Source organism: Ascaphus truei, chromosome 12, assembly GCF_040206685.1.
Source record: "Ascaphus truei isolate aAscTru1 chromosome 12, aAscTru1.hap1, whole genome shotgun sequence".
NCBI lineage: Eukaryota > Metazoa > Chordata > Amphibia > Anura > Ascaphidae > Ascaphus > Ascaphus truei.
The window spans coordinates 21,845,008-21,871,527 of record NC_134494.1 but is presented as its reverse complement, the minus strand read 5'-3'; the positions used below and the strand labels follow the sequence as shown (position 1 = coordinate 21,871,527).

Sequence of the window (26,520 nt, the reverse complement as noted above, 5' to 3'; positions counted from 1 at the left end):
CGCCGCTGGCACCGCCCTCCATCGGCTGCAGGCAATTACCATGGATCACACCCCTGTCTCCCTACCTGCTCACCTGGACCTATCCCTGCGATCACACAGACAGGCCTCCGCTCCACCCCTTGCTACTATTGGCCCTCCTTCCTTTATAACCGCAGTCTGCCCTCTTCGTCGTCGCTCAGCATAGCTTCTCTGTGCCTCCTGTGTGCAGTGTCTATGCCAAGCTCTGTTCTCTGTTGCAGCTCTTGTTCCTGTCCCTGCCCCTGTTTGGATTCCCTTGGATTGATCTCGGCTCTGTTTGACTACGTTTACCTCTCTACCCCTGGACTCTGCTTTGGACCTCACTACGCTGCTTTCTCCTGCCCCTGACCCACAGCTCTTGGACATTAACCCTCCGACTTCTGGCACCCGGACTCAGCAAGTATATCGTTAACCCTTTTCTCACCAGGCCCGGCAACGCATCTTACCACACTCCGGGCACCCACCTCAGTACTGGGGACTGGCCAGGTCTGCGGGCATACAGGCGTTACAAGCAGGGATTCGCTTTCTGTTTTTCACGTATTAGGGATTATTAACAATACTGCCCAGTCTGAGATATTTGTTAACGACTCTGCCACGTGACTGTCGGGGGCCCTAAGTGAGGGATGGAAGGAGTGTTACAGTGACAATCCTGCAGCACTTTGTCACTCTGCTGTGCAGGGCAAGTTACAGGTGGGTAACGGGCACAGAGAGATACTGGAAGGAGTGTTACAGTGACAATCCTGCAGCACATTGTCACTCTGCTGTGCAGGGCAAGTTACAGGTGGGTAACGGGCACAGAGAGATACTGGAAGGAGTGTTACAGTGACAATCCTGCAGCACTTTGTCACTCTGCTGTGCAGGGCAAGTTACAGGTGGGTAACGGGCACAGAGAGATACTGGAAGGAGTGTTACAGTGACAATCCTGCAGCACTTTGTCACTCTGCTGTGCAGGGCAAGTTACAGGTGGGTAACGGGCACAGAGAGATACTGGAAGGAGTGTTACAGTGACAATCCTGCAGCACTTTGTCACGCTGCTGTGCAGGACAAGTTACAGGTGGGTAACAGGCACAGAGAGATACTGGAAGGAGTGTTACAGTGACAATCCTGCAGCACTTTGTCACACTGCTGTGCTGGGCAAGTTACAGGTGGGTAACAGGCACAGAGAGATACTGGAAGGAGTGTTAGTGACAATCCTGCAGCACATTGTCACTCTGCTGCGCAGGGCGAGTTACAGGTGGGTAACAGGCACAGAGAGATACTGGAAGGAGTGTTACAGTGACAATCCTGCAGCACATTGTCACTCTGCTGCGCAGGGCAAGTTACAGGTGGGTAACAGGCACATAGAGATACTGGAAGGAGTGTTACAGTGACAATCCTGCAGCACATTGTCACTCTGCTTCGCAGGGCGAGTTACAGGTGGGTAACAGGCACAGCGCAGAGCAAGTTACAGGTGGGTAACATGCACAGAGAGATAAATAGATTTTCCCTGGGAGTAGGAAATTACACCCACAATGTTGCGTGTTACCCACTGTGCCACAGCTGGACACTGTCATATAACTGCCAGGCACTGCGTCATCGCCGGTGACATTTAAGGCAGGCAATTAAACGTCTCCCTCTCCCCTCGGGCTGCAGGAGGTGGGGGCGGGATTATCACTTTCATTAGCAGGTAGGATGTGCCAGCCACCCACAGTACCTGCCCGACAGGTGCACGGCTGCTAATGACACTGTGTCACATCAGGCTGATAATCTACCTGTCACGTGGATGCTGTCCCCCATCCATTGTGAGGCCACAGCAAGCCTCAGGCCACATTCAACAGACTGCTGTGCCACTGAAAAGAAGTAGCACTGAAATGTCAGAGAGCCTGGCCATGATGGATAGGAGGGGAGTGGGTTGGAAGGCCGTCTTTAAAAGGTTCATGGTGTATTTATTTTAGAGAAACAGAAGTGCTGGGAATTGCTCCCAATAAACCACATTGTCTTTAACATAGGCTCTAAAATATATGTTCTAGTGGAGGTTGGTAAATACAAAGGTATTGATGCTCAGTAAGACAGAGGGTGACACACAGTGACAGAGATGGAATGAATATACTAACAGAGACGTATAGTATAGAGACACAGAAGGTAAAGATTAGCAGAGACACACAGAGGGGTCATACTGTGGCAGAGACACCATTACCTATCTGAGCAAAGAATGCAGCAGAGATTTCAATGCGACAGGGATCAGGGATGAGCTATAAAGCAGTTTATAGATAATTACAATGGAGACCATCTGTGCTATGCAATCTACAGTGAATCTGTCTTGCTAGAGAAGATTCAAGCCCTGTTCTCCTGAATGGGTTTTACACCTTCCCAAGCAAAGAGAAGACGGCTTCACAGCATATTGAATAGGAGTCTATGCCTCCTGGAAACATTATTTGGATGTGAGAACGTCTCCGGATCAGAAAGGGATCGCAGGATCTCCGAGCGACACGAGTGATCTTCATGAAAAGGCAAAGTGAAGGGGATTTGTACCAAACGGTGGTGGTTTTGGGTGTCAGTGCCACTGCAAATCCTGGCTGAGAGAGGGGAAGGAGGAAGTGTTGTGGTACTTTCCCCTCCCTTCCCTCTGTTTGCTGACTGATTACCAAGAAGATTAGTGCCTTGTTATTGTCCCATAAAGAAAGAAGAAGATCACGAGCTGTCAGGCAGCTTTCACGCCCCCTCACCTTCTCCCTGTCACCTCATCCCTGAGAAGCTGTCACCTGCTGAGTGCACTTCCCACCCCTCTTCCAGACTCTCTCCCATCCTGTCTCCTTTGCGTTGAGGACTTTGGGAACCTGAGGCTTTTAGTTGTGGGGGATGAGAAAGCCACATCATACTGATGCATATTGCTGTGACAGAGTGGGGAGCGCTGTACACATTTCAGACCATACAAACTCATTTGTTTGGTACATGAGCTGCAAGGAGAAGTAACTTGCCTGTAGTCACATCATTTGTCTACAACCTCAAAGGGAAGTCTACATCTTTGCTACCAGAAGGCCAGTGAGTTGTTGGCCATGAGCCATGTCCGAGCTATGTCTTTCCTGTCCCTTGTGCACCACTGTTGGGTTGGTGACATCTGGACACTTGCAGGGAACCCACGTTTGCTCTGCATGACCGGAAACATCCTCCGACTTGGATGAGTCTTCATATTCATTTTGCTGTGATTTTACCGGTGACCGTGTACACAGCATTATGCTGTACACAGCAAGTAAACATGGACACGACTAAACCCTACTCCTTGGAGCTTGCAGTCTAATTCTTGACAGAGCAGTCTGTAATATACAGGGCTGTGTTTGCTAAGCAGTCTTCTGTGCTAAGACACCATCCGGCACTGGAAGACAGCCACCGATTCAAGCAATATGCATGATGGTGTCTTATGGCTGAAGACTGCTTAGTGAATATGGGCCGGTGGGCCTTGAAAGCCCCTTTAAGAGCAAAGAGATTCATATTTGTAATATTAAGAGGTTAACTCCTCAGTCCCTCCTAACAAAAAGATACAGGAAAGAAAAGTATTTCATCTACAATCCATATCCTAATTTGTAATTTATATATATATATATTTGGCATTTGTTGGTTTAACTTATATAACAAACATTAGGCTACGGCCCCAGTGCTCACGGCTGCACGCGCGCTGTTGCGTCTGGCGCCCGTTTCAGCCGCGGTATGCGGTTGAAGAGCAGTAAATCCGACGGGGGGGGGGGGCGCGGCCACAACGTCACGCGGCTGGTTCGCCCTCATTGGCTGAATCTTGTCTTTTGGCCAAGGTGGTCCCGCATCGCAGCTTGTGCGCGCACGCACACACGCCGGCTGGGGCCGGCCCCATAGAGGGCTGTGCCTTGTTTGCGGCACGCATGCCATAGTGCGCACCACAGCAGCCACTGGGGACCTGGCCCTGGGGTCATCATATCAGCGCTGCTCCATTAATGTGTGTACAGTTGCATGAAACATAGAAACATGTTCTTACATCTAAATTGAAGACAAAAACCCGCTATGAAATGGACATGTTCTTACATCTGATGCACATTGTTAAAAGCCAGAGAGTTGCATCACTTTAAACCTGGCCGATGTGGGGGGAGAAGAAGTGAGACGCAGAGACGCACAGGTTGATATATAGAAACGTAACAAGGAGACCTAGAATTTGACCTCAGATATGACCCACTGGGCCCACCTATTCTGCCCGTTTTCTCATCAGCTGCAAGACCTTATTGGATTCTTTGCTTTCTTTTCATATTTAGGGAGGCCTTCTCTCTATCTCAAGCAGTGTTGAATTCCCTTGCTGTATTAAACGTGACCACCTCTCTTTGGGGGCTGTTCCATGAACCCACCGCCCTTTCTGTGGGACGTATTGTAATGTGTGGGTCCTGTAACTTCTCCCTAACTCCCCTTTTTGACACTTACCTTCAGCAGTTGATGCACATGGGGCAACATTGGAGCAAAGACCTAAATGCATTGACACTAAGAGCGGGTCTATGGATCAAGGTAATTTTGGAGCAAAACTGGGACATTGTCACTTTCCACTTATGTATCAAAGAATTTTGCGCCGATTTTTCCTCCTCTGCCCCAGCATTCTCCATAGGGAGTGTCAGTAGGAGGAGTTGGGTTACAGGTGCACACATTATAATAAGATGCATCACATTCTGCGTCATTCCTTTTCCCTTTGCCGCACAATCTTCCATATCTGAAGTGGCGCAAGTCTAAAATGCTGCATCAGCTGTTAGAAACTGGTCTTTTATATGCCGCAGCTGGGCTCCAGATCCGTGCGTCTGAACACACTTATCTCAACATTTATACATAGACCGTTCTGTGCGTTATTGTTGCTCCAAAATTGCATTAGTACCAAGACCGCATTGTATCGAGACCATCAGTGTGTGTGTGTGTAACCCCTGCTTGGGATTATGAGGACCTTAAAGGGTTAACCGAATTAGTTCATATAGAGTAAGTCACGTCCACTTCTGTATGGTGACAGTAAGATCACAGGAGGTCCTATATAGTGAGGGGGAAGGTGCAGGAACTCGGGTCCCATTGTGTATAATGTAAATAAGTTAGTGTCTAGATGATTCTATAATGGGGCAAGTATCCCCTTTCTTGTTTTGTAGATAGGGACAGTGAGCTAGTGTCCATGGAAAAGGCTCTCCTAGCTCAGATAGAGAAAGCATATGCCCAGGTGGGGTTCCACGAAGTATAACCCCAAGGCATAGCACAATCTGCCCAGCCAGATTGTCCCTAGCCAACCCAGAAGGCCACGAGGTGGCATTGAGTACCCGAGATGGGGATACTGATTTCACTACGAGAGGAGAGAGAGTAAGCCCCAGAAGGGGTCCCCAGGGGATGGAGCAATACAGGAAAGGGATCAGTTAGGTAACACAGGATGGGTGAAGTCTCGGCATCTCCCTAGCAGGCGGAGATCAAGGGCAGCTGAGGAAGAGAAAGGAAACAGTACAAACAGTAGAGCCATCAGACACTGTACAGGTTGTAAAGTGTATATTGTGACTGAGCCTTTATCAACGGCGGGTAATAAAGCTCCTGTTTGTATGAATAAAGTTCCTGGCGCCCTTCATTGCATCATCAACGTCCAGTCTGCACGAAGCCAGCACCCTGACAAGGTAACAAAGACATTTTTTCGTAGTAAAATTCGCTGTCAGGCCCTTTATTCAAAAAGCTGTAAAGCCGCATCCCAGTGCTGATAAGGAACTCTGCTGCATTCAAAGGAATGGGTCTGAAATCTTCTCCAGCCCAGGGAAGCAGCTACACATTGAAATGGGACCTTATTGAGGCGTTTTTAATATGCGTCTATGAGCGTCAGCCTATTGTGGTAATTGTTACTTGTGTTCCCCAGCTTGTGATATGAGGGAGTGGTTAAAGGAGGGGTTAGCAGGCACAAATATTATAACAGGGCGTGCATCAGGGGGCAGTGGGGGCGTAATTTATTTAAAGCAAAATTCTTCCTCGAACTGCGGCAAACGCAAGACTCTTGTTTACCGAGCCTCTTACACAAGCCAAAACAATACAATGCGTTGCAGGTCTCTCCGGCAGCATAAATATAATATATATTTGTTGTAACATTTTGTCCCCAGTATACCTATCCCTGCCAATGCTCCAGGTGTGTGTAATACAGATCACAGTGGGCTGTACACTGCTTCATGCAGTTTCTGTTCCTGCCAGTAGCCAGCAGCATGTGGATGTGAGAGAGGAGACAGCACCCAGGGAAGAGGGAGAGACAGAGAGAGAGGCTGGTTCCTTGTAAAGATCCTCATTCATTGACACTCTGAGGTGCACACAGGAGCTCCCAAAGCCACCTGCAGCCCCCTCTGCTCCTCTCCGCACAGGAGTCTGCTTACTGGAGAGAAGGACACGAGAGACCCCAGAAGTGGCATCTCAGCCTTGCCTTACCTTCCCCCCCCCTCCCCTCCCCTCACCTCACAACCCCTCTCACAGGCTGTCTTTGTGTTTTCCTGGGACGTATAAAGGGAAGGAAAGAGCAGAGGGATCCGCGGAGGAGCAGAGGCAGGCAGGAAGATGCACATTAACCAAGAGGCTTCCAGCAGCAAAGGTAAGAGTGCTGGGTATCTCTGCCCTCTGGGCACAGGGCTTTGTCCTTGTGCACAGCTGCTGCTGAGATGCTGGAGCCCTGGCCATGCTATGACAAGGGGGCACACCTCACAGCCTACCACCGTGCCCATGCCGGGTGCCTGTCCTTGCAGGTTGCTGGCAGCTCCCTCTGTGCTCTGAATATGTGACTCTGTGACCCGAGTAGAGTTCAGGGCTCCCATGGCTCTGAATGTCCCCTCATTAGGAATGGCCCTGAATGTCCCCTATCCTGGGTGTTTGGGGATGCTGTGGTGTGGATGTCAGGTCTCTGAAACGGGATCAGGTCTGGCACTCTCGGCTACTGCCTTTTTACTCTTGATCCTGGTTGTTGGTTTCAATGCTCTGGTTTAGGGTTAGACACTGGATAGGTTTAAGGCTCCCTGTGGGTTTGTAGTGTGACAATGAACATTTGTAGAGCTTCATGTTGGTTAGGATTTTGACATGTGAGCAGGTTTAGGGTCCCTGTGGGTATTAGGTTTTCACACATAAGCAAATTTAGTCCCTTTGGGTTTAGAGTTTTTACACTGCGCCGGTTTAGGGTCCCTTGAAGCGTAGGGTTTGACACTGGGCATGTTAAGCCTCCTACTGTCAGTGGGGTTTCTCTGTTTTGCTCTGTACTCGGAAGCAGTCTCACGGTTGTTCCTGCTGCTTCTCTCTCCCAGGTGCAGTCACCTGAATCACAACCTGGGCTTGTGCCAGGGTGGGAGTGTGCTGACAGGTCAACCCCCACCCCTTTTCCACTCAGAGGTGTGACCTGAGGACACAGAAGGAATAGAGCCCCTCTAGCCACCCCCAGATTCCTATTCAACGGTGTGCACCACCCTGCCTGTTAACACTCTGTTTACTCCGTTTTGCCTTTTGTTCTCAACCTACTCCTTTTCTCCTCTGCTCTTGTGCCCATCCTTCTTTTAGCTCCACCTGCCCCCTCCTCCTCACATTCTCCTCTCCTTCCCGTGCTCCCCCCCCCCTCTTTCTGTACTTTCCACCTGTTCCTTCTCCTTCTCTCCTTTCCACCTGCCCCCACTCCTTCTCTCTTCTCACCTGCTCCCCTTATCTCCTTCAACCTGCCCCTTATTTCACTCTGCACCTGCTATCTTCCTTCTCTCTACCTGCCTCCTTTTCGTTCACTCTGTCTTTACCTCCTTCTCATTTCATCCTCTCAAGCTGCCCCTCTCTACCTTGACCCTCCTCTTCTGTAGCTTCATCCTCCCCTCTAGCTGCCCCATCTTCCTCTCTAGTTTCACCCTTCATCTCTCTACCTGACTCATTCTCCTTTCTAGCTTCACTTTCCTGCTCTCTAGCTGCCCTCGTCCTCCTCCTCTTCTCAAGCTGCCCTCGTCCTCCTCCTTTCTAGCTGCCGTCATCCTGCTGTCATCCTCCTCCTCTTCCCTAGCTGCCCTTATCCTCCTCCTTCTCCCTAGCTGCCCTTGTCCCCCTCCTCCTCTCTAGCGACCCTTATCCTCCTCCTCCTCCTCTCTAGCTGCCCTAGTCCTCCTCCTCCTCTCTAGCTGCCCTCCTAATCCTCTCTAGCTGCCCTCATCCTCCTCTTCTGTAGCTGCCCTCATCCTCCTCTCTAGCTGCCCTCGTCCTCCTCTTCTCTATCAGCCTTCATCCACTCTAGCTGCCCTCCTCCTCCTCCTCGCTATCTGCCCTCCTCCTCCTCCTCTCTAGCTGCCCTCCTCTCTATCTGCCCTCCTCCTCCTCTCTAGTTGCCCATGTCCTCCTCCTCTCTAGCTGCCCTTGTCCTCCTCTCTAGCTGCCCTCCTCCTCCTCTATAGCTGCCCTCCTCCTCCTCTATAGCTGCCCTCCTCCTCTCTAGCTGCCCTTGTCCTCCTCCTCTCTAGCTGCCCTTGTCCTCCTCCTCTCTAGCTGCCCCTGTCCTCCTCCTCTCTAGCTGCCATTGTCCCCCTTCTCTCTAACAGCCCTCATCCTCCTCCTCTCTGGCTGCCCCTGTCCTCCTCTCTAGCTGTCCCTGTCTTCTTCCTCCACCTCTCTAGCTACCCCCCCCTTTTTGTACACCTCTCCCTGTTACACTTTCTTGTTGAGTTTCTCTATGTCTCTCTTCATTCTCGTCTTCCTGTAATCATTTTTCTTCTTCTACTATTTCTCTTCCTGGATTGATCATTCCTTCCTCCCCAGGGAGCTACCGTTGATTAAGGAGAAATGTGCCCTAAATCCCCAGGAACGTGTGACCCAGACGTGGTGGGGTGTTTTATGGGGGAATTTGCACCCTGCAACTTACAGACCCACCCACCCCCTTTTTTTTTTACAGTCAATGAAGGAGCAGATATTGCTCCATTTGTTTTAGCAAGTGATATATGGGGAGAGGTTATATGGAGCAATAGGAGGAGTTATAGGGAGGGGTTATATGAAGCAATAGGAGGAGTTATAGGGAGGGGTTATATGGAGCAATAGGAGGAGTTATAGGGAGTGGTTATATGGTGCAATAGGAGGAGTTATAGGGAGGGGTTAAATGGGGCAATAGGAGGAGTTATAGAGAGCGGTTATATGGGGCAAAAGGAGGAGTTATAGGGAGGGGTTAAATGGGGCAATAGGAGGAGTTATAGGGAGCGGTTATATGGGGCAAAAGGAGGAGTTATAGGGAGGGGTTAAATGGGGCAATAGGAGGAGTTATAGGGAGCGGTTATATGGGGCAAAAGGAGGAGTTATAGGGAGGGGTTAAATGGGGCAATAGGAGGAGTGATAGGAAGCGGTTATATGGAGTAATAGGAGGAGTTATAGGAAGAGGTTATATGAAGCAATAGGAGTTATAGGGAGCGGTTATATGAAGCAATAGGAGGAGTTTTAAGGAAAGGTTATATGAAGCAATAGGAAGAGTTATAGGGAGCGGTTATATGGAGCAATAGGAGGAGTTATAGGGAGCGGTTATATGGGGCAATAGGAGGAGTTATAGGGAGCGTTATATAGATCAATAGGAGGAGTTAAAGGGCGAGGTTATATGGAGCAGTAGGAGGAGGTATAAGGAGCGGTTATATAGAGCAGGGGTGCGAAAACTTCTTGAGATGCGCCCCCCTGCCCGGGAGCCGCAGTGTTCGTGCCCCCTCTCCAATGACGCGGCATCAAATTACGTTGTGGGTCATGTCACGTGACCTCACCACGTCATTTGACGCGAGTGGCGCGTGACATCACATGACCCCGCGGCGTCATTTGACACCACGTTGCCATGGCGACGCGTCGCCGAAGACCCGGCAGAGAGCAGGTAAGTAAGTTACAGAGGCCTCACGCCTTCCCCGGCATTTAATTTAAATGCCGTGGGGAAAAGCGCGGGGCCTCTGTAACCGCCCGCGCCCCCCCTAGAAATTCTCCCGCCCCCCAGTTTGCGCACCGCTAATATAGAGCAATAGCGGGAGTTATAGGGAGGGTTTATATGGAGCAATAGGAGGAGTTATATGGAGCAATAGGGGGAGTTAAAGGGCGAGGTTATATGGAGCAATAGGAAGAGGTATGTCTCTGTCTCTCTCTCTGTTCAGTCGAGTACGACTCTCGGCCACTCTATGGATCAGTGTGCTCCATGTCTTCTGATCTCTCCCGGCTTCTTTCAATTCTGCTATGTTCAGTCCAGTATCTTTCTTGATGGTATCTAGCCAGCAAGTTCTTGCACGGCCTCTTCCTCTTCTACCACCAATCATTCCAAGCATGACATCCTTCTCAAGCGACTTGCCTCACATGATGTGACCAAAGTAGGAGAGCTTTTGCTGTGTTATTTTGGCCCCCAATGAGATTATCGGTTTGGTCCGTTCCAGGACTGCTTGGTTCGTTATTCTGGCTGTCCACAGAATACGTAGCAGACGTCTCCAGCACCACAGTTCAAATGCATCGATCTTTCGCCTATCTGCCTTTCCCAGAGTCCAGGTTTCGCAGCCATAGGGAGCGGTTATAGAGAGCCATAGGAGGAGTTATAGGAAGAGGTTATATGGAGCAATAGGAGGCGTTATAGGAAGAAGAGGAGCTTCTCACCCATATTTAGCACTGAAACACATACTGTGCACGTATACAAGTATTGGCGCTTACAGTCTAGCCTTTCACCTTTGTTAACATGACTCAACCCCTGAGGCACCAGAATGGTTGATCAATAGTTAGGGCTCCTATAAAACTGCCTGGAAAGTGAAATGAAATGCTTAGTTACTGCTCTATTTTACAGTAATTAAAGTGCACTTACACTGACAGTGCTCCTAAATGTCATTTTACATTTCTCTTATTGTTAACCATTTCACTGCCAGAGTTGCCTGGAATCCATCACTAAGCCGGAAACAAGGTGTTAACATTTGAATAACTTCCATTCAACAGTTACCACACCATATAACTCAATATAACCGCTCCATCTAACTGCTCCCTATAACTCCTCCTATTGTGCCATATAACCGCTCCCTATAACTCCTCCTATTGCTCCATATAACCTCTCCCTATAACGCCTCCTATTGCTCCATATAACCTCTCCCTATAAATCCTCCTATTGCTCCATATAACCGCTCCCTATAACTCCTGTTGCTCCATATAACTCCTCCTATTACTCCATATAATCGGTCCCTATAACTCCTCTTACTTCTCCATATAACCTCTCCATATATCCACTCCCCACAGCTCCTATCGCTCCATATGACTGCTTCCTATAACTCCTATTACTCCATGTTACCCCTCCCTATAACTCCCCATTGCGTGTGTATTCATTGTTTTTGAGCACCTAGCTCCTCCCCTTTCTCACCCCCTCTCGGCCCCTCCTTCCCTCGGTCCTGCCCTGTGGAATATGTGAGCTCTCAGTAAATAAATGCCAGTGATTTAGGCTCCAAGTCCCCACGGTTCCTGAGTCTGTTCACACTCTGTGTTTGCTCAGAGAATTCCTTCCGTGCAGAGAGCTGCCTTGCACACACCCACCGACTTAAAATAAACACTGCTTAAAGCAGCACTGCCGCCCACTCCGGCACTTCAACGCGAGTGGCCGGGTAGGTAGCGCGGTCTCAAGGGGCGAACCGTGGGAAAAAGCGACTTGCAGCGTACGAACTGGAAAATGATCGGGCCGGTCAATACTGTTTGCATTCCCTGCGGCTGGAGACTCCGCACTTATGGGGTGCGACGAACGCAGCAGCTTATCTGAAAAATGCACTACCTGTAACATCTTTAACATGCTCCCAATTAGCAAGGCTTTGTGTTACTGTGTAATAAATGAGGTTTGTGTTTTCTCCAGTGAGTTTAACGAAGCATGTAGTGGGGAGAGAGAGATGGGGGGAGAGAGAGAGATGGGGAGAGAGAGAGAGATGGGGAGAGAGAGAGAGATGGGGAGAGAGAGAGAGATGGGGAGAGAGAGAGAGATGGGGAGAGAGAGAGATGGGGAGAGAGAGAGAGATGGGGAGAGAGAGATGGGGAGATGGGGAGAGAGAGAGATGTGGAGAGAGAGAGATGGGGAGAGAGAGAGAGATGGGGAGAGAGAGATGGGGAGAGAGAGAGAGAGAGAGAGAGAGAGGGAGAGATGGGGAGAGAGATGGGGAGAGAGAGAGAGAGAGAGAGAGAGAGAGATGGAGGGAGAGATACAGTAGATGGAGGGAGAGATACAGTAGATGGATGGAGAGATACAGTAGATGGAGGGAGAGAGATGGCTAGAGAGAGATTGCTGGAGAGAGAGGAGAGGGAGTGTTAGAGCGAGAGAGATGGAGAGATAGATAGATAGATAGATAGATAGATAGATAGATAGATAGATAGATAGATGGAGAGATATATTATGGAGAGACAGTGATATAAAGACAGACAGACAGACATAGAGAAGATAGATAGGTGTGTGTGCGTGCGTGCAAAGCAGTGTTGTTGCAGGCTCCTCTGGTAGGCACAGGTGTAATATTATTCTTGTTTTTATATTAGTATATATTAATGTTGCCTGTAGTCAGGAAGTATTACAGTTTATCTGGCGCAGAAGAAAATAGCGTTAATTCATTGCACACATCCCAGGCTCGGAGCTTCACCGTGTGTATAGGAATACAGGTAAAACACGGGGACGAGGAGGGGGAGATTCTCGACCCGTGAGCTTGAAATCTGACTGACTGTAAACATGCAGGAGTACTTCAGCAAAGAGCAGCAGCGAGGACGTGTAAGTGCGTCTGGTGAGAAAATGGTCTTCCATCACCATCCTGTTGATGCCCAGACTGCAGGATGTGTCATTCATTATAATGTAGAAACAATTTGTGTTCTTCACTGGCACAGACCCTGAAGTGGGAGTGGTATGGATATACACACACAGGGGGTGCCCACTCCTCCCCCTTCCCCACCCCGTGTCATCTTCTGCCCCACGGGATCAGTGCGCAGATCATTACACAGACCTGATGCTCTCTGATACATTAGACTCTTTATTTATCTGTAAAAACCCAGGAATAATGATATGAATGTAAAGAGATGCGTGAGAGAGAGAGAGGGAGCTCCCCAGGTACCTAACCCAGATCCTACTCACTGCATCAGCATGCCTGACACATGGAGAGTCACCAAGAGGAAAAGGGGGGAAGAGAAAACAGAGAAAGGGGGGGGGAGGGGTAACATAGGCTTTCATGTCAACCGGGGAGCTCAAAGCTTGCCTGACAGAGAACAGCTTCACAGCATATTGGAGGAGATGGGAAGAAAGGGTGAAGGGAAAAGAGGAGAAGGGAGGAAAGGCAAGAGAGATAAGGTGTGATGGAGGTGAGAGAGGTGTCTGAAGAGAGAGAGAGGGGAATGATGCAGGAGTTATTGGGATATTTTGTGTATGGCAATGCGTACCTGTGTGTGGATATATACGTGTGTATTTCCGTATACTGTTGTAGCAGGGCGCGCTGTGGCATGGAGTGCACATGATTGTCATGTTATTGTGCGTATTTCTGGCTCCTGTTAGTGACACGTGGCTATGACACTTCACACGGACGCTCCGATAGTCCTGTGTGCTCCTGCTGCATCTGCCACTAACACTAACTCAACATTAGCGCCCGGCTCTTCCTTCCTGCGCGCGTTCTGGAGTCATCCTTAACATGCAGTAAATATAACAAACATACACAACACAGCACCAGGTGTATAAAAAAAAACATTCCCACTGAAAGCATTGGGACTTTTTTTTGGCTTTGATGATGATAATAATGCAGTCACGAGACTTTGATATATAGAGCTCAGATCCACAAAAGGGGGCTTCAGCTTGAGCACGCTTTTGTCCCCCGTTCGGATGAAATGTGTGCTAAAGCTTAGCCCCCGTTTGTGGATCTGGGTCATAGGCAAAGATCTTCAGAGGTCTGTGTTGCTAACGGGACTTCCGGTAGTTTCCCTGAGTTTCAAGGGAGTCCACATTGCTAAATATATGCAAAACCAATGGCTATTGGTGATCTCATTAGCACAGGCTTAACACCATGTGATGTTGGCTTCAGATAACATGGCGTTAAGGCTGACGTACCCAAAGGTGGCGTTACTTCCACGCAGGCCCTGAATAGGTGTCTCATTCAAGTTGAAAAAGGGGAGACAGGAGAGGGAAAAGAACCCTTTAAATAATATCATACCATACACTTCTCCAGACCCTGTAAAAGACCTATTTCAGGGTCTGGATAAGGCCGCAAATATAGTGCCCCTGAGGTTTAGACAATGAGGGCGAGCCGCTCACGTGACGACACGGTCACGCCTCCCGATTGCCTCCAGCTAGAGTGCATGTTTTACGCGTGTGACGTCGCGCGCACGCCTCTACTATAATCTTAGCCTAAGAATACCGCCACAGGTACCAGCAGTTTAGGGGATATGCATTGTTAAAGGGATCGCCTCTTTTGCATATCATTAGGACTAACGTCCATTATACTAACGCAAGGGCTCGTTCCCACTGAAACCAGCACTTAGCGCATCGTTAGTGAGCTTTTGAAGTTCCCCGTACGGTATTGGCGCTTTCTGAATCAATAGAACAGACACTCTATCATGTGTGCCATTTATACAATAGGATTCTTTCTTCCGTTGGTCTTATTGCCTTTCTCTCTCGTTCTTTTTCCCACCCTATCTCTCTCGCCCTCACTCCTTTCATCCTACTTTTCTTCCCTTTTTTTTCTCTCTCGTCTCCCTTTTCAGCCCCTATTCAGTATGGCAAGAGGCAACTGCACTGTTAACTTGCGTTACCCCACTTGTCACTATTTTCACTCTTTTTACTCTTCACTGTTGCCCTCCCTTCTCTCCTCTCTCCCTCCCTCCTCTCCTCTCTCCCTCCCTTCTCTCCTCTCTCCATCCCTTCTCTCTTCCCTTCCTCTCTTCTCTCCCTCCCTTCTCTCCTCCCTTGTCTCTTCTCTCTCCCTCCCTTTTCACCTCACTTCCCCTTCTTTCCTCTCTCCCTCTCTTCTCTCCATCCCTTTTCTCATCTTTCCATCCCTTCTCTCCTCTCTCCTCTCTCTCCCTCCCTTGTCTCCTCTCTCTCCTCACACACCCCTTCTTTCCTCTCTCCTCGCACACCCTTTCTTTCCTCTCTCCCTCTCTTCTCCCTCTCCCTCCCTTGTCTCCTCTCTCTCCTCGCACACCCCTTCTTTCCTCTCTCCTCGCACACCCTTTCTTTCCTCTCTCCCTCTCTTCTCCCTCTCCCTCTCCCTCCCTTCTCTCTTCTCCCTCTCCTCTCTCTCCCTCTCTCTCGACAGTTATGGCCTCTCTCTCGACAGTTATGGCCTCTCTCTCTCTCTCTCTCTCTCTCTCTCTCTCTCTCTCTCTCTCTCTCTCTCTCTCTCTCTCCAGTTATGGCCTCTCTCTCTCCCTGCAGACAGTAATGGTAATTCAGTAATTGTCTCCCTCCTCTCCTCCTTTTCCCTCCCCCATCTCCTCTCACTCCCTCCCTCCCTCTCTCCATATTTAGCTCACGGGTTGGTGGTAATCTCAGTTAGACTTCCTATGTAATATTTTTAGTGTTGGATATGCTTGTGCTCTTTGGGATTCAGACATCAGCACTGTGCTCTCTCCCAGTCTCAGTCACATGTTCCAGGGTAACTGCCACCCTGGGTGTAGGAAGTCCGGTCTCACCACTTAAATCTGCATTTCATGTTTGTTTTCAACCTCACTAAAATTTCACGGTGCTCTGACACTGTCCCCCCTCTTCAAGCACTCTTACACTGCCCCTTCTCTCAGCACTCTGACACTATCCTCATTTACAAGCACTCTTACACTGTCCCCCATTACAAGCACTCTTACACTGTCCCCCATTACAAGTGCTCTTACACTGTCCCCATTACAAGTGCTCTTACACTGTCCCCCATTACAAGTGCTCTTACACTGTCCCCCATTACAAGTGCTCTTACACTGTCCCCCATTACAAGTGCTCTTACACTGTCCCCCATTACAAGTGCTCTTACACTGTCCCCCATTACAAGTGCTCTTACACTGTCCCCCATTACAAGTGCTCTTACACTGTCCCCCATTACAAGTGCTCTTACACTGTCCCCCATTACAAGTGCTCTTACACTGTCCCCCATTACAAGTGCTCTTACACTGCCCCCTCTCTCAGCACTCTGACACTATCCTCATTTACAAGTGCTCTTACACTGTCCCCCATTACAAGTGCTCTTACACTGTCCCCCATTACATGTGCTCTTACACTGTCCCCCATTACAAGCGCTCTTACACTGTCCCCCATTACAAGCGCTCTTACACTGTCCCCCATTACAAGCGCTCTTACACTGTCCCCCATTACAAGCGCTCTTACACTGTCCCCCATTACAAGCGCTCTTACACTGTCCCCCATTACAAGCGCTCTTACACTGTCCCCTATTACAAGTGCTCTTACACTGTCCCCCATTACAAGTGCTCTTACACTGTCCCCATTACAAGTGCTCTTACACTGTCCCCATTACAAGTGCTCTTACACTGTCCCCCATTACAAGTGCTCTTACACTGTCCCCCATTACAAGTGCTCTTACACTGTCCCCATTACAAGTGCTCTTACACTGTCCCCCATTACAAGTGCTCTTACACTGACCCATTACAAGCACTCTTACACTGTCCCCCATTACAAGCGCTCTTACACTGTCCCCCATTACAAGCGCTCTTACACTGTCCCCCCATTACAGCACTCTCACACTGTCCCCCCATTACAGTGCTCTTACACTGCCTCCCATCACAAGCACTCTTACACTGTCCCCCATTACAGCACTCTTACACTGTCCCCCATTACAAGCACTCTTACACTATCCCCCATTACAAGCACTCTCACACTGTTCCCCTTTCCCAGCACTCTCACACTGCCCCCATTACAAGCACTCTCACACGATTCCCCTTTCCCAGCACTCTTACACTATCTCCATCTCCCAGTGCTCCCTATAGTGACCTCAAATCAGCACTCTTACACTGTCCCCTGCCCCAGAGCTCGTATACTGCTCCGTGTAGTTTCCTCACACCCCATGCTATAATATGGCTCCCTGTAGCAACCTTATACCCAGCACTCTTACACTGCTCCCTCCTGCAATCTTACACCCAACACTCATATACTGCTCCCTGCAATCTTACACCCAACACTTGTATACTGCTCGGTCATCTTTAATGTGACCCACACTATGTGCACGTTCTAAAATAAAGCTGCAGTGCTCTCGTTTGGGCAGTGAGGAGGCATGGCTGTGCTGGGTGTGGGGGTCTGCCTGGAGAGATGGGTGGAGTGGCTCTGAGCTTCTTCTTGTTCATCTGTATGATGGTGCACGAAAGAGAGAGTATCCCAATAGGAACAAAGCTAGGGACCCCAAGGTACTAACATTAATGGGGCAGTGAAAGTTGCTATGCAGTGATAGCTCCTCACAAGGTCTTCATTGGGCCTCTTTGTGTGATGTATAATGAGAGGCCAGGACGTTTCTCTCACTGGATACATGGGAACCCTCTGTTACACTGATGTATCGGAGACATATGTGACAGATTGCATTGGCTGCTGTCACTCTTGTCCTACAGAACTCCAGGAGCCACTAATATGTTCAGTGAAGTGTGTGCACTTAGTAACATATCTGTGTGTTAGATGAGGGGATTATAGCTCTCACTCTCGTTGTAGTAGGCATTATTATCAGATATTTATATGGTACCGACAGGTGCTGTAGCTAAGCTTGCAAAGTGCGACTGTGATATGGCAACATCTTCCCCATAACAGAAATGTGATATGGCACAGACACTTGTCCATTGTGCAAGGCAGCTCCTGACAGAGCTTTTAGTTGCTGTCTCACTTGTGGCACATAGGTGGAGAGGCTGAGATGGAAAGGCTTGGACTCAAAAGATTGTGAGTGGAGAGGATCAGACTCTAAAGACTGGGAGTGGAGAGGCTCAGATGCCAAATACCAGGAGTAGAGAAGCTCAGACTCTAAAAACTGGGAGTGGGGAGGCTCACGCCTCAGGATGCTGGGAGTGGGGAGGCTCACGCCTCAGGATGCTGGGAGTGGGGAGGCTCACGCCTCAGGATGCTGGGAGTGGGGAGGCTCACGCCTCAGGATGCTGGGAGTGGGGAGGCTCACGCCTCAGGATGCTGGGAGTGGGGAGGCTCACGCCTCAGGATGCTGGAAGTGGGGAGGCTCAGAACTCAGGATGCTGTGAGTGGGGAGGCTGAGACCTCAGGATGAAGGGAGTGGGGAGGCTCAGACCTCAGGATGTAGGGAGTGGGGTGGCTCAGACCTCAGGATGTAGGGAGTGGGGTGGCTCAGACCTCAGGATGCTGGAAGTGGGGAGGCTGAGACCTCAGGATGCATGGAGTGGGGAGGCTCAGACCTCAGGATGCAGGGAGTGGGGAGGCTCAGACCTCAGGATGCTGGAAGTGGGGAGGCTGAGACCTCAGGATGCAGGGAGTGGAGAGGCTCAAACCTCAGGATGCTGGAAGTGGGGAGGCTGAGACCTCAGGATGCAGGGAGTGGGGAGGCTCAGACCTCAGGATGCAGGGAGTGGGGTGGCTCAGACCTCAGGATGCAGGGAGTGGGGAGGCTCAGACCTCAGGATGCTGGAAGTGGGGAGGCTGAGACCTCAGGATGCAGGGAGTGGGGAGGCTCAGACCTCAGGATGCTGGAAGTGGGGAGGCTGAGACCTCAGGATGCAGGGAGTGGGGATGCCGAGACCTTTCAGACTTGTGTAGAAATAAATATTTGTTGTAGCGGTACATGGAATTAAAACTTATTACAGAAACAAATGCAGTGTGAGGTTATATGGTGTACATGTGCTAAGAACAAAGATACTCTTTGATGAGAGAAAGGGGGGGGTGTCTGAGGGCTTTGGCATGTTGAGAGAACAGCAGATGCACTATGGGGTTATACCCTTCAGTGCCACACACAATGGTGAGCTATTGTATAGGCAATTCATCTTCGCAAGTGACCACTGACCTCGGATAAATCATGAGTGGTGACACCTCTACAACAGATTGACTGGTGCTCAACCGATTGGATTTGTTAGGTTTGCATGAGACACTAAAGAGCAGTATTACAGCTTACGGACAGAAGCCCCGAATGCTCCTCCATTTTTTGTGCTGTTCACACAACGCTACCTCCTGGGTTTATTTCTGTGTTTTTTTATTCGTGTAACTGTGTTTTCTTGGCTGGCAGGTATTTTTGTCCTCTGTTCTCCGTTGTTTCTCAGAACTTTCAGCTACCGAGGAACAACTCGGAACCGGAGATCCAAAGCCCAAATTCTACTGGTAGTAACAGTCAGCAACATTGACTTCATTGGAAGGGGACGGTATTTGGTATCTAAGTTCCTAATTGATTGGCTGATAGGCCGGGAAGTTGCCAGGAACCACATATGCCCATCTCATGTATATTCATCCCATGTATGTCCATCTCATGTATGACTATCCATTGTTTGTGACCTGTATCCATTGCATGTGTGGTTGTCCCTTGTATGACCAAATCATGTATGTCCATTTCATGCATGAGTATCCCATGTATGTCCTCTCACATAATACAACCATCTCTGAGGGCTCCAGGGATAGAAGCGATTTACTGCTAAATATCTACTGTACGGGGAGACAGGCTGAGCAGGTTATACTTCAGGATACCCACTGGTTGCTATGGTTAAAATTAAACAAATAAATATGTGGATTACTAATTAAGAAAATATATGTCTGTACATTATAAATATCATTGTTTTGCAACGTGTTTCCTTCTTAAATGCGTGTACGTGCACATCCATGTGTGCACGTGCATTTGTGTGTGTGTGTGTGTGTGTGTGTACAGCAAGTGAGGTGCTGCAGGGGTTAACAGTCATGTTTGTGTGTTGTTTTTTTTGTTGTAATTGATCTATATTCTCACTAATATCACACCACAGCCCCATTACCTCCCATCTGTGTTTCTATCACCGGCTCGCGGTGATTGGATAATGGAAGGCATTGATATGCGAGAGCTGGCAACGCTGCCTCCTAATTACAACTGCAAATAAATGAGAATAAAAGTACATTAGAGGCAATTGTGGAGATCTGCCGGCAATTACGGCTAAAAAACAAACCTCGCAAGCTCCATGCCCTGCCATTGGGTGCCAGGGCTATGAAAAATGCATTATGTTTTGGAAGAAAAAGTCTATTAGGGGCTCAGGGGAGAGATGGACGACGTGATGTGAAGAGTTTGGGTCCTTCTAAAAGCGGAGGGAGGTTTGGGAGAATGACAGGCGAGGGATGTTCAACTAATTGTTGTATGTTTCACTCCGTGTTGGAGGAATCTCCACTACATTGCAACGGCCTACCCAGGACTAGTCCTAGTCCACCTGTCATTGGGTCACTTTGTTTTTACATCGAACTGACCCTTTAACCTATTTAACGTGTTACTGTCATCGGGTCACTTTGGTGTTACGTGGGACTGACTCTAACCCATTAAACATGTCATTGTTATAAGGTGGCTTTGGTCCTATGTGTACTGTAGCTGACCCTGTTATGGTCTCTCCCCAGTACTAAGTTCCCAAGGCTGTGTTGGATGCAAGGAGGTGCCAAGGCCAAGTAATATGATCCAGATCTTACTAATGATTGTGTCCGGGATCTCACCGATGCAACATAAAGAGACCTGCGTTAGGTGCAGCCTGTTGACTACGCTGTGCTGCTCATAGATCTGTCATCCTATGATCTATGTGTGCTCAGTTTTGTGCAGTCAAGGGAATAGCTCGATGCTTAATAAAGCAAAAGGTTAAACTGCATGGACATGTGTCAGTTCACAACCTCAGCAGCTCTTCTGTTACAGTCTGCCTGTTTTATTGCTGGTCCTTTTTTATTCTTCTGTAGAGCCAGATGTGTACACTGCTATTCTACATGCATGAGCAGGGGATCAAACCGATATAATACACGTGAGAAGGGGATGCTGAACCAAACCGCTTACAACCTAACTGCAGGGCATATATACATACAGCACAGGGAGAAGAGCTTACAATCGAATACAGATGGATACCGATACAATACAGGGAGAAGAGCTTGCAATCTTATTCAAGGGAATATAGATACAAGACAGGAGTAACATCTAATACAGGCAACATAAAGATCCAATACAGGGGTACGATCTTCCAGTCTGATGCAGGGGGGTGATCTGTACTGCAGAGGGACACAGATACAAGACGGAGAGAGAAGATTACAATCTGACAGTGGTGGATATCGGTATAATACAGGGTTAAGGAGAAAGTAACATTGAGAGGGTGGACTCCCTGCCCCCTGGACCTTCCATTTGAAACAGTAAAGATGCAGGAGTGAAAGTAAGAGCATTGTGCATATCAGATGGTGAATACACATGGTAGGTAGAGGATGCAGTGATAGGGCAGCACAGTTGTGTTAATGTTGGTACCTGTGATGAACATTGCTTGGGTAGTATAAGTGTGGACGTTGCTTTGCGGGAACTCTTTGTTACTCCGTATGTAAAGTAAAGCTACACTCCTTGGCTGCCAGAGAGGCTTGCAACGCATTGCAAAAAATGGCATTTTAGGCACTTATCAGGTATAGGCAATACAAACTCCTGAGTTATTAGGATCCTAATTAATATTGTGCATTTATACTTGATGCGTGACTGTTACAACTGGTAACACATACTGTATGTACCTCGGGCACGTTCTCTTTACTTTATTGTAGTGTCCTCTATTTTTTTTTTAATGCTTGCTAAAAGAAGAGGTCAATGTTATGTGGCCAGGACAATACAATACCACCAGGTGCTATCCGGAGTGGGGGGGAGGTGAGAGGATAGGGCCAGATATGCCCATCCCTTTTAACATAGTATGACATAGCCCCTTGCTGACACAGAGGCTGTGTTTCCTATGCTGTTTAAGGATAGGATCTTATGACACTTTCAACATGATATATACTGTATGTTGTATGACCTAATTGTAACTGAATGTCCCCTGAATACACACTTACCAGAATGCCCTCCTACTGTCTCTGTACGTTCTTCCTACCTACCAATTAGATTGTAAGTTCCTCAGAGCAGGGACCCCTTTTCCTAAATGTTACTTTTATGTCTGAAGCACTTATTTCCATGACCAGGTATTTATATTATTTGTTATTTATATGATTGTCACGTGTATTACTAATGTGAAGCGATATGTACATTAATGGCGCTATATAAATAAAGACATACATACATACTCAATGGCTTTATAAAAAGTCTCTGTATAAATATCCGCATTGTGTACATTCAGAGTTGGCCTCACAGAATCTGGTGGTTGATGATACTTATTCCTGGGTTTAGAGGTCCTGTCTCGGGGTGTGCATGACTAAGAGTTGCAACAGCATAGGGTATTCAGGTAATGCTTTGGCACCTTGAGCAACCGTCAGCACCTTGGCACACAGTCAGTAGATAAGACAGCTTTGCACCCAGCGTGTAGTGGAGGCCCAGTATTTATAAAGATCACATTGGCACCCAGAGTACACCTATGCTTACAGTGTGAAACATGACATGGCACCCTGTCTGTAAAGATAGCACCTATCTGCCTGTAAAAGAGATGCATATGTACCCAGCCCATACAGAAGGCACCAAGGCACCTAGATTCAAAGCCTGTAAAGACGGCACATATATACCCAGTCAGGATATCTTGGGTCCCTTCCTTTAGTGAGAGAACTTTAACCCAGACCATATACAGGGCATCTAGGCACCCAGCCTGGAGAGAAGGCTCTTCAGCACCCAGCCAATATACATTTGATGTATTTCCGTGCATTTTCAGTAATCAGAATATATAAAAGCCCAGAGTATACATAGAATGCAGACTAGAATCTGCTGTTAGATTCTGTATCATTACAAAGTAAATGAGTACTTCAGTTAATGTGATACCTATATTATTTGGATTAACAATTGATATTATAAAACAAGCTTTTGAGATATATATACAAGACAAATATTACAAGCTATTCTCAACTCTCAACTCTAGTTCAGCACCATGGACAGGGGTGAGGCCTCCGTTATATATTATCCTACTGTACATGGACCCCTTATTCAGAGGCTGACACTCATCCTTCGTCATATTTCAGAAGTATGCTCCATTTAAGTTTCCCTCACAGGCTCAGTGCTGGTGACATCCTTCAGTGCAGCTTATCTGCCACGGGGTTATAAATGTTTGAAATTAAGGGCTGGTCCCAATTCCCTCCCAAGCAACAGTTGCTAAGAGAGTTTCACACCCAGGCTTGGTATTATTGAGGTAATAGATGCCAGCTTCCTTAACGGTGAAAGATATTGACTAATGTGAGAAAGGTAGAAGTGCTAAGAGAGACGTACAGGGACGATGAGCCTGTAGGCTGCATGTAAACTCAGTACAGCTATACAAAAAACGTATAGAACGACATGCGCATGCGCGGCAGGAGCAGAGATGGCAGCCTAACCTGAACGCTCCGAGCCCCGCCGGCATTAAAACCACACAGCGCACCGCAAAACTCAACCAATTCAAAAAAAAAAACTACAGGAGCTGTTGGCCCTACACATCAGGCATACGGACATATGGCGGCCACAAGGAAAAAATCTAAGCAGAAAGTGGACGTGCGCACATATTTTGTGGGAGCAAAGAAAGTGCAGGAGACAGATAGCATGGCGGCATCTGATTCCGACTCCGCTCAGGAGCCAGACCTGACAGCGGTAAGCCAGACGGGAGCCATGAAAAAAGAGATAGCCAAACTCCTTACAGATTTAAAAACCTTCTTTCGTGGGGAGGTGGACACTTTGCGTAAAGACATACTCAGCATTGGAACACGCACCAACGACCTGGAGGAGAAAATGGAGGAAGCTGCCCGCTATCAAACAGAGACAGACTCCAGAGTTACCGCCCTGGAAAGGAAAGTGGCAGACCTGGAGGAACGCAACGAGGACAGCGAGAACAGAGACAGGCGAAACAACCTGAGGATCCGGGGGATACCTGAGGAGATTTTAGACCCTGAGCTCCTCATCAACCGCTGGATGTCATCTATAATGCCAGGAAAAACTGAAGCAGAACTAGTCATGGACAGATGCCATAGGGCACTGAGGGCACGACCACTTCCCAATAATCCTCCCAGGGACATAATCATGAGACTGCACCACTTCACAACAAAAGCGGAAATATGCAAAATTACAAGAGCCACCCCCATAATAAAATTTGAAGACATAGAGATGGCCGTTTACCAGGATATCTCACCGATCACGCTAGCAAGACGACAGGCCCTCCAGCCGATCACCAGGCTGCTCAGGGAAAAAAATGTCCGATATCGCTGGGCTTTTCCCTTCGCCCTGATTGTGCTGCAAAATGGCAGGTCACACGCCATCAAACACATCGCAGATGGTCCTGAGTTCCTCACAAGGCTGGGCCTCCCTAATACCTTACCGCAGCCTGAAGCCATGGACGGTCGTCTACCCCGCCGAACCGAATGGGAGAAAGTGAGACAGCCACCAAAACAAAGACACGCTAAAGCGGGCCCCTCAGGATCTGGATGAAGGCCTCACGAGACGGTCCACAGTTACTCCAGAATAGCCAGTTATTGTTGTTCACCGGTTTAAACTGCACTGTCTACCCTAACACGCTGCGGTCCCATGCAAGAAAGACGCTACAACGCCGCCCCTCGGAGATTCTCTACCCTACTGAGCCGACAAAACCGACAAGGGAGGGGGGGGAGATTAAGTAAAGAAAAGACGCGGCAAAAGTTCTTCCCTCTCTTTTTTCTTTCTATCTCGCTCTCCACTTACCAAAATGGCCTCACAAGACGACGGGCGGGAGAATCCGAAAAAGAAGCGCCAATTCAGAATGGCGGAGGACGATCTGGCGCGCACTCGAGCTGAGACGGAGGACTCCGCCCCCGAGAAACACCAGCCTCCTCTGCTACCACCAGCAAGAAATGCGTGCGACACGCAGAGGACGTCGAGAGACAAACTCTCGCGAGCACTCGACACCAAGACTCTGACGTCAGCGAAAGCGTCCAAGTACAAGGGCAAGAACAGCGCCAGGCTGAGAGGCGACGACAGCTACCGGAAGATACACAAAGAGGACCAGAGCTCCCTAGAGGGGTCCGCGCATTCCCCTACTGGGGAGAAAAGCTAAGAATAGCACACAGGGTAGTCACCTAAAGACTTCACCATTGAAAGGTTTAAACTAACCAAAGTTTTCTATTTCAGAGACACAAGTTGAGTTGCAGTTGAGTTCTGTTATAAGTGCATACGCGCTGTTTAATAAAAATTAACGTGTTCGCTGCCGGCGGGGGGGCGGACATCTGCCCTACCTGTTGCCTGTTGGCATGTACCTCTCTGGTTGGACGGTGGCCTTAAGCCACGGCCTAACCAAAGACCTGGGCTTCCGCGACTTCAGTGTCCTCCCACAGCCCTATTTGGGGCACTGGGACGCGCTGGACTCGGAAAAGTGTCCCCGGGCAGCAAACCATGGGTCTTCTCAGACCAAAGTGGTTTTCCTTGTTAATATAACAAGGCTATATGTTCCCTGTCACTCCCCTATGTGTTTCCCTCCCCCCCATCCAGGTATCCCTAGTAGAGACGATTGGGCAACAAAAGGCCTGCAGCTCTATCTCCAACACCCTCCGCAACAACATGAACCGGGTAAGCAGAGAGCACTTGACATCCATGAGAACTCACAACACACACAAAGATGGCTTTAACGTTCATCTCCCAAAATGTAAAGGGATTTAACTCCCCCCGAAAGCGCAGGATAGCTTTCGCTGACTTCAAACGCAAAAACACTGATGTTCTCTTCCTGCAAGAAACACACTACTGTCTTAAAAACAACCCAAAATTCATAGACAAACACTTCAGAAAATTCTACCTAGCCTCAGCCAAGGATAAAAAAAAGGGGGTAGCCATCTTGATCCACAATAGAGTCCCATATGTGCCAGAAAAAATAAAACGTGACCCTGCAGGGAGATATATCATACTAGTAGGCACAATGCAGCAAACCCGGGTTACCTTAGCGTGTGTGTACGCCCCCTGCGATAACAATCCCCAGTTCTTTACAGAATTCTTTCTGAAACTACAAAAATGGGCAAGTGGCAACGTGATATTAGCAGGGGATTTTAACAAAGCCCTCGACCCTCGTATTGATAGATCTCCGAGACAGGAGAAAGGGAAACAGGCAGGAACCAAAGAGCTACTAGAAGGGCTACGAAGGGGAGGCCTGGTGGACATATGGCGAGAACAACACCCTGGCGAACACACATATACATTCTATTCGCACCCACACGACAGCTACAGCAGACTTGACCACTTCTTTGTATCGGGTAGAATGGTCCCACAAATCTCCAATACTCTGATTCATGACATTACATGGTCGGATCATGCATCGATCGAGCTACGATGCACACAAATTAGGCAGGTTAGCCCAGGAGCAAACTGGAAACTAAACGAATCCCTTATTAAAATACCGGAATTGGCACAGACAGTTAAAGACGAGATCAGGAATTTTTTTATTACAAACACAGGCACTGTGGATTCCCACACTACACTGTGGGAGGCTCACAAGGCCACAATAAGAGGAACTTTGATTAGCCTC

The 26,520-nt window shown here is 48.6% G+C and overlaps 1 protein-coding gene across 8 annotated transcripts in view; it reads left to right on the top strand.

Annotated features, from left to right (window-relative positions):
• Nucleotides 1–26,520, top strand: part of SYT7 (synaptotagmin 7) — a 215,023-nt gene that overhangs the window by 73,197 nt on the left and 115,306 nt on the right. For 6 of the 8 annotated variants that reach the window (XM_075566950.1, XM_075566949.1, XM_075566946.1 and 3 more), the window contains exon 1: nucleotides 6,427–6,589. The exons of the other annotated variants lie outside the window; for them this stretch is intronic. In XM_075566950.1, coding sequence (XP_075423065.1) covers nucleotides 6,556–6,589 — 34 coding nt within the window. In that variant the 5' untranslated portion in view covers nucleotides 6,427–6,555. Of the gene's footprint in view, nucleotides 1–6,426; nucleotides 6,590–26,520 lie in introns of those variants that run through there. 8 annotated transcript variants of the gene reach the window in all.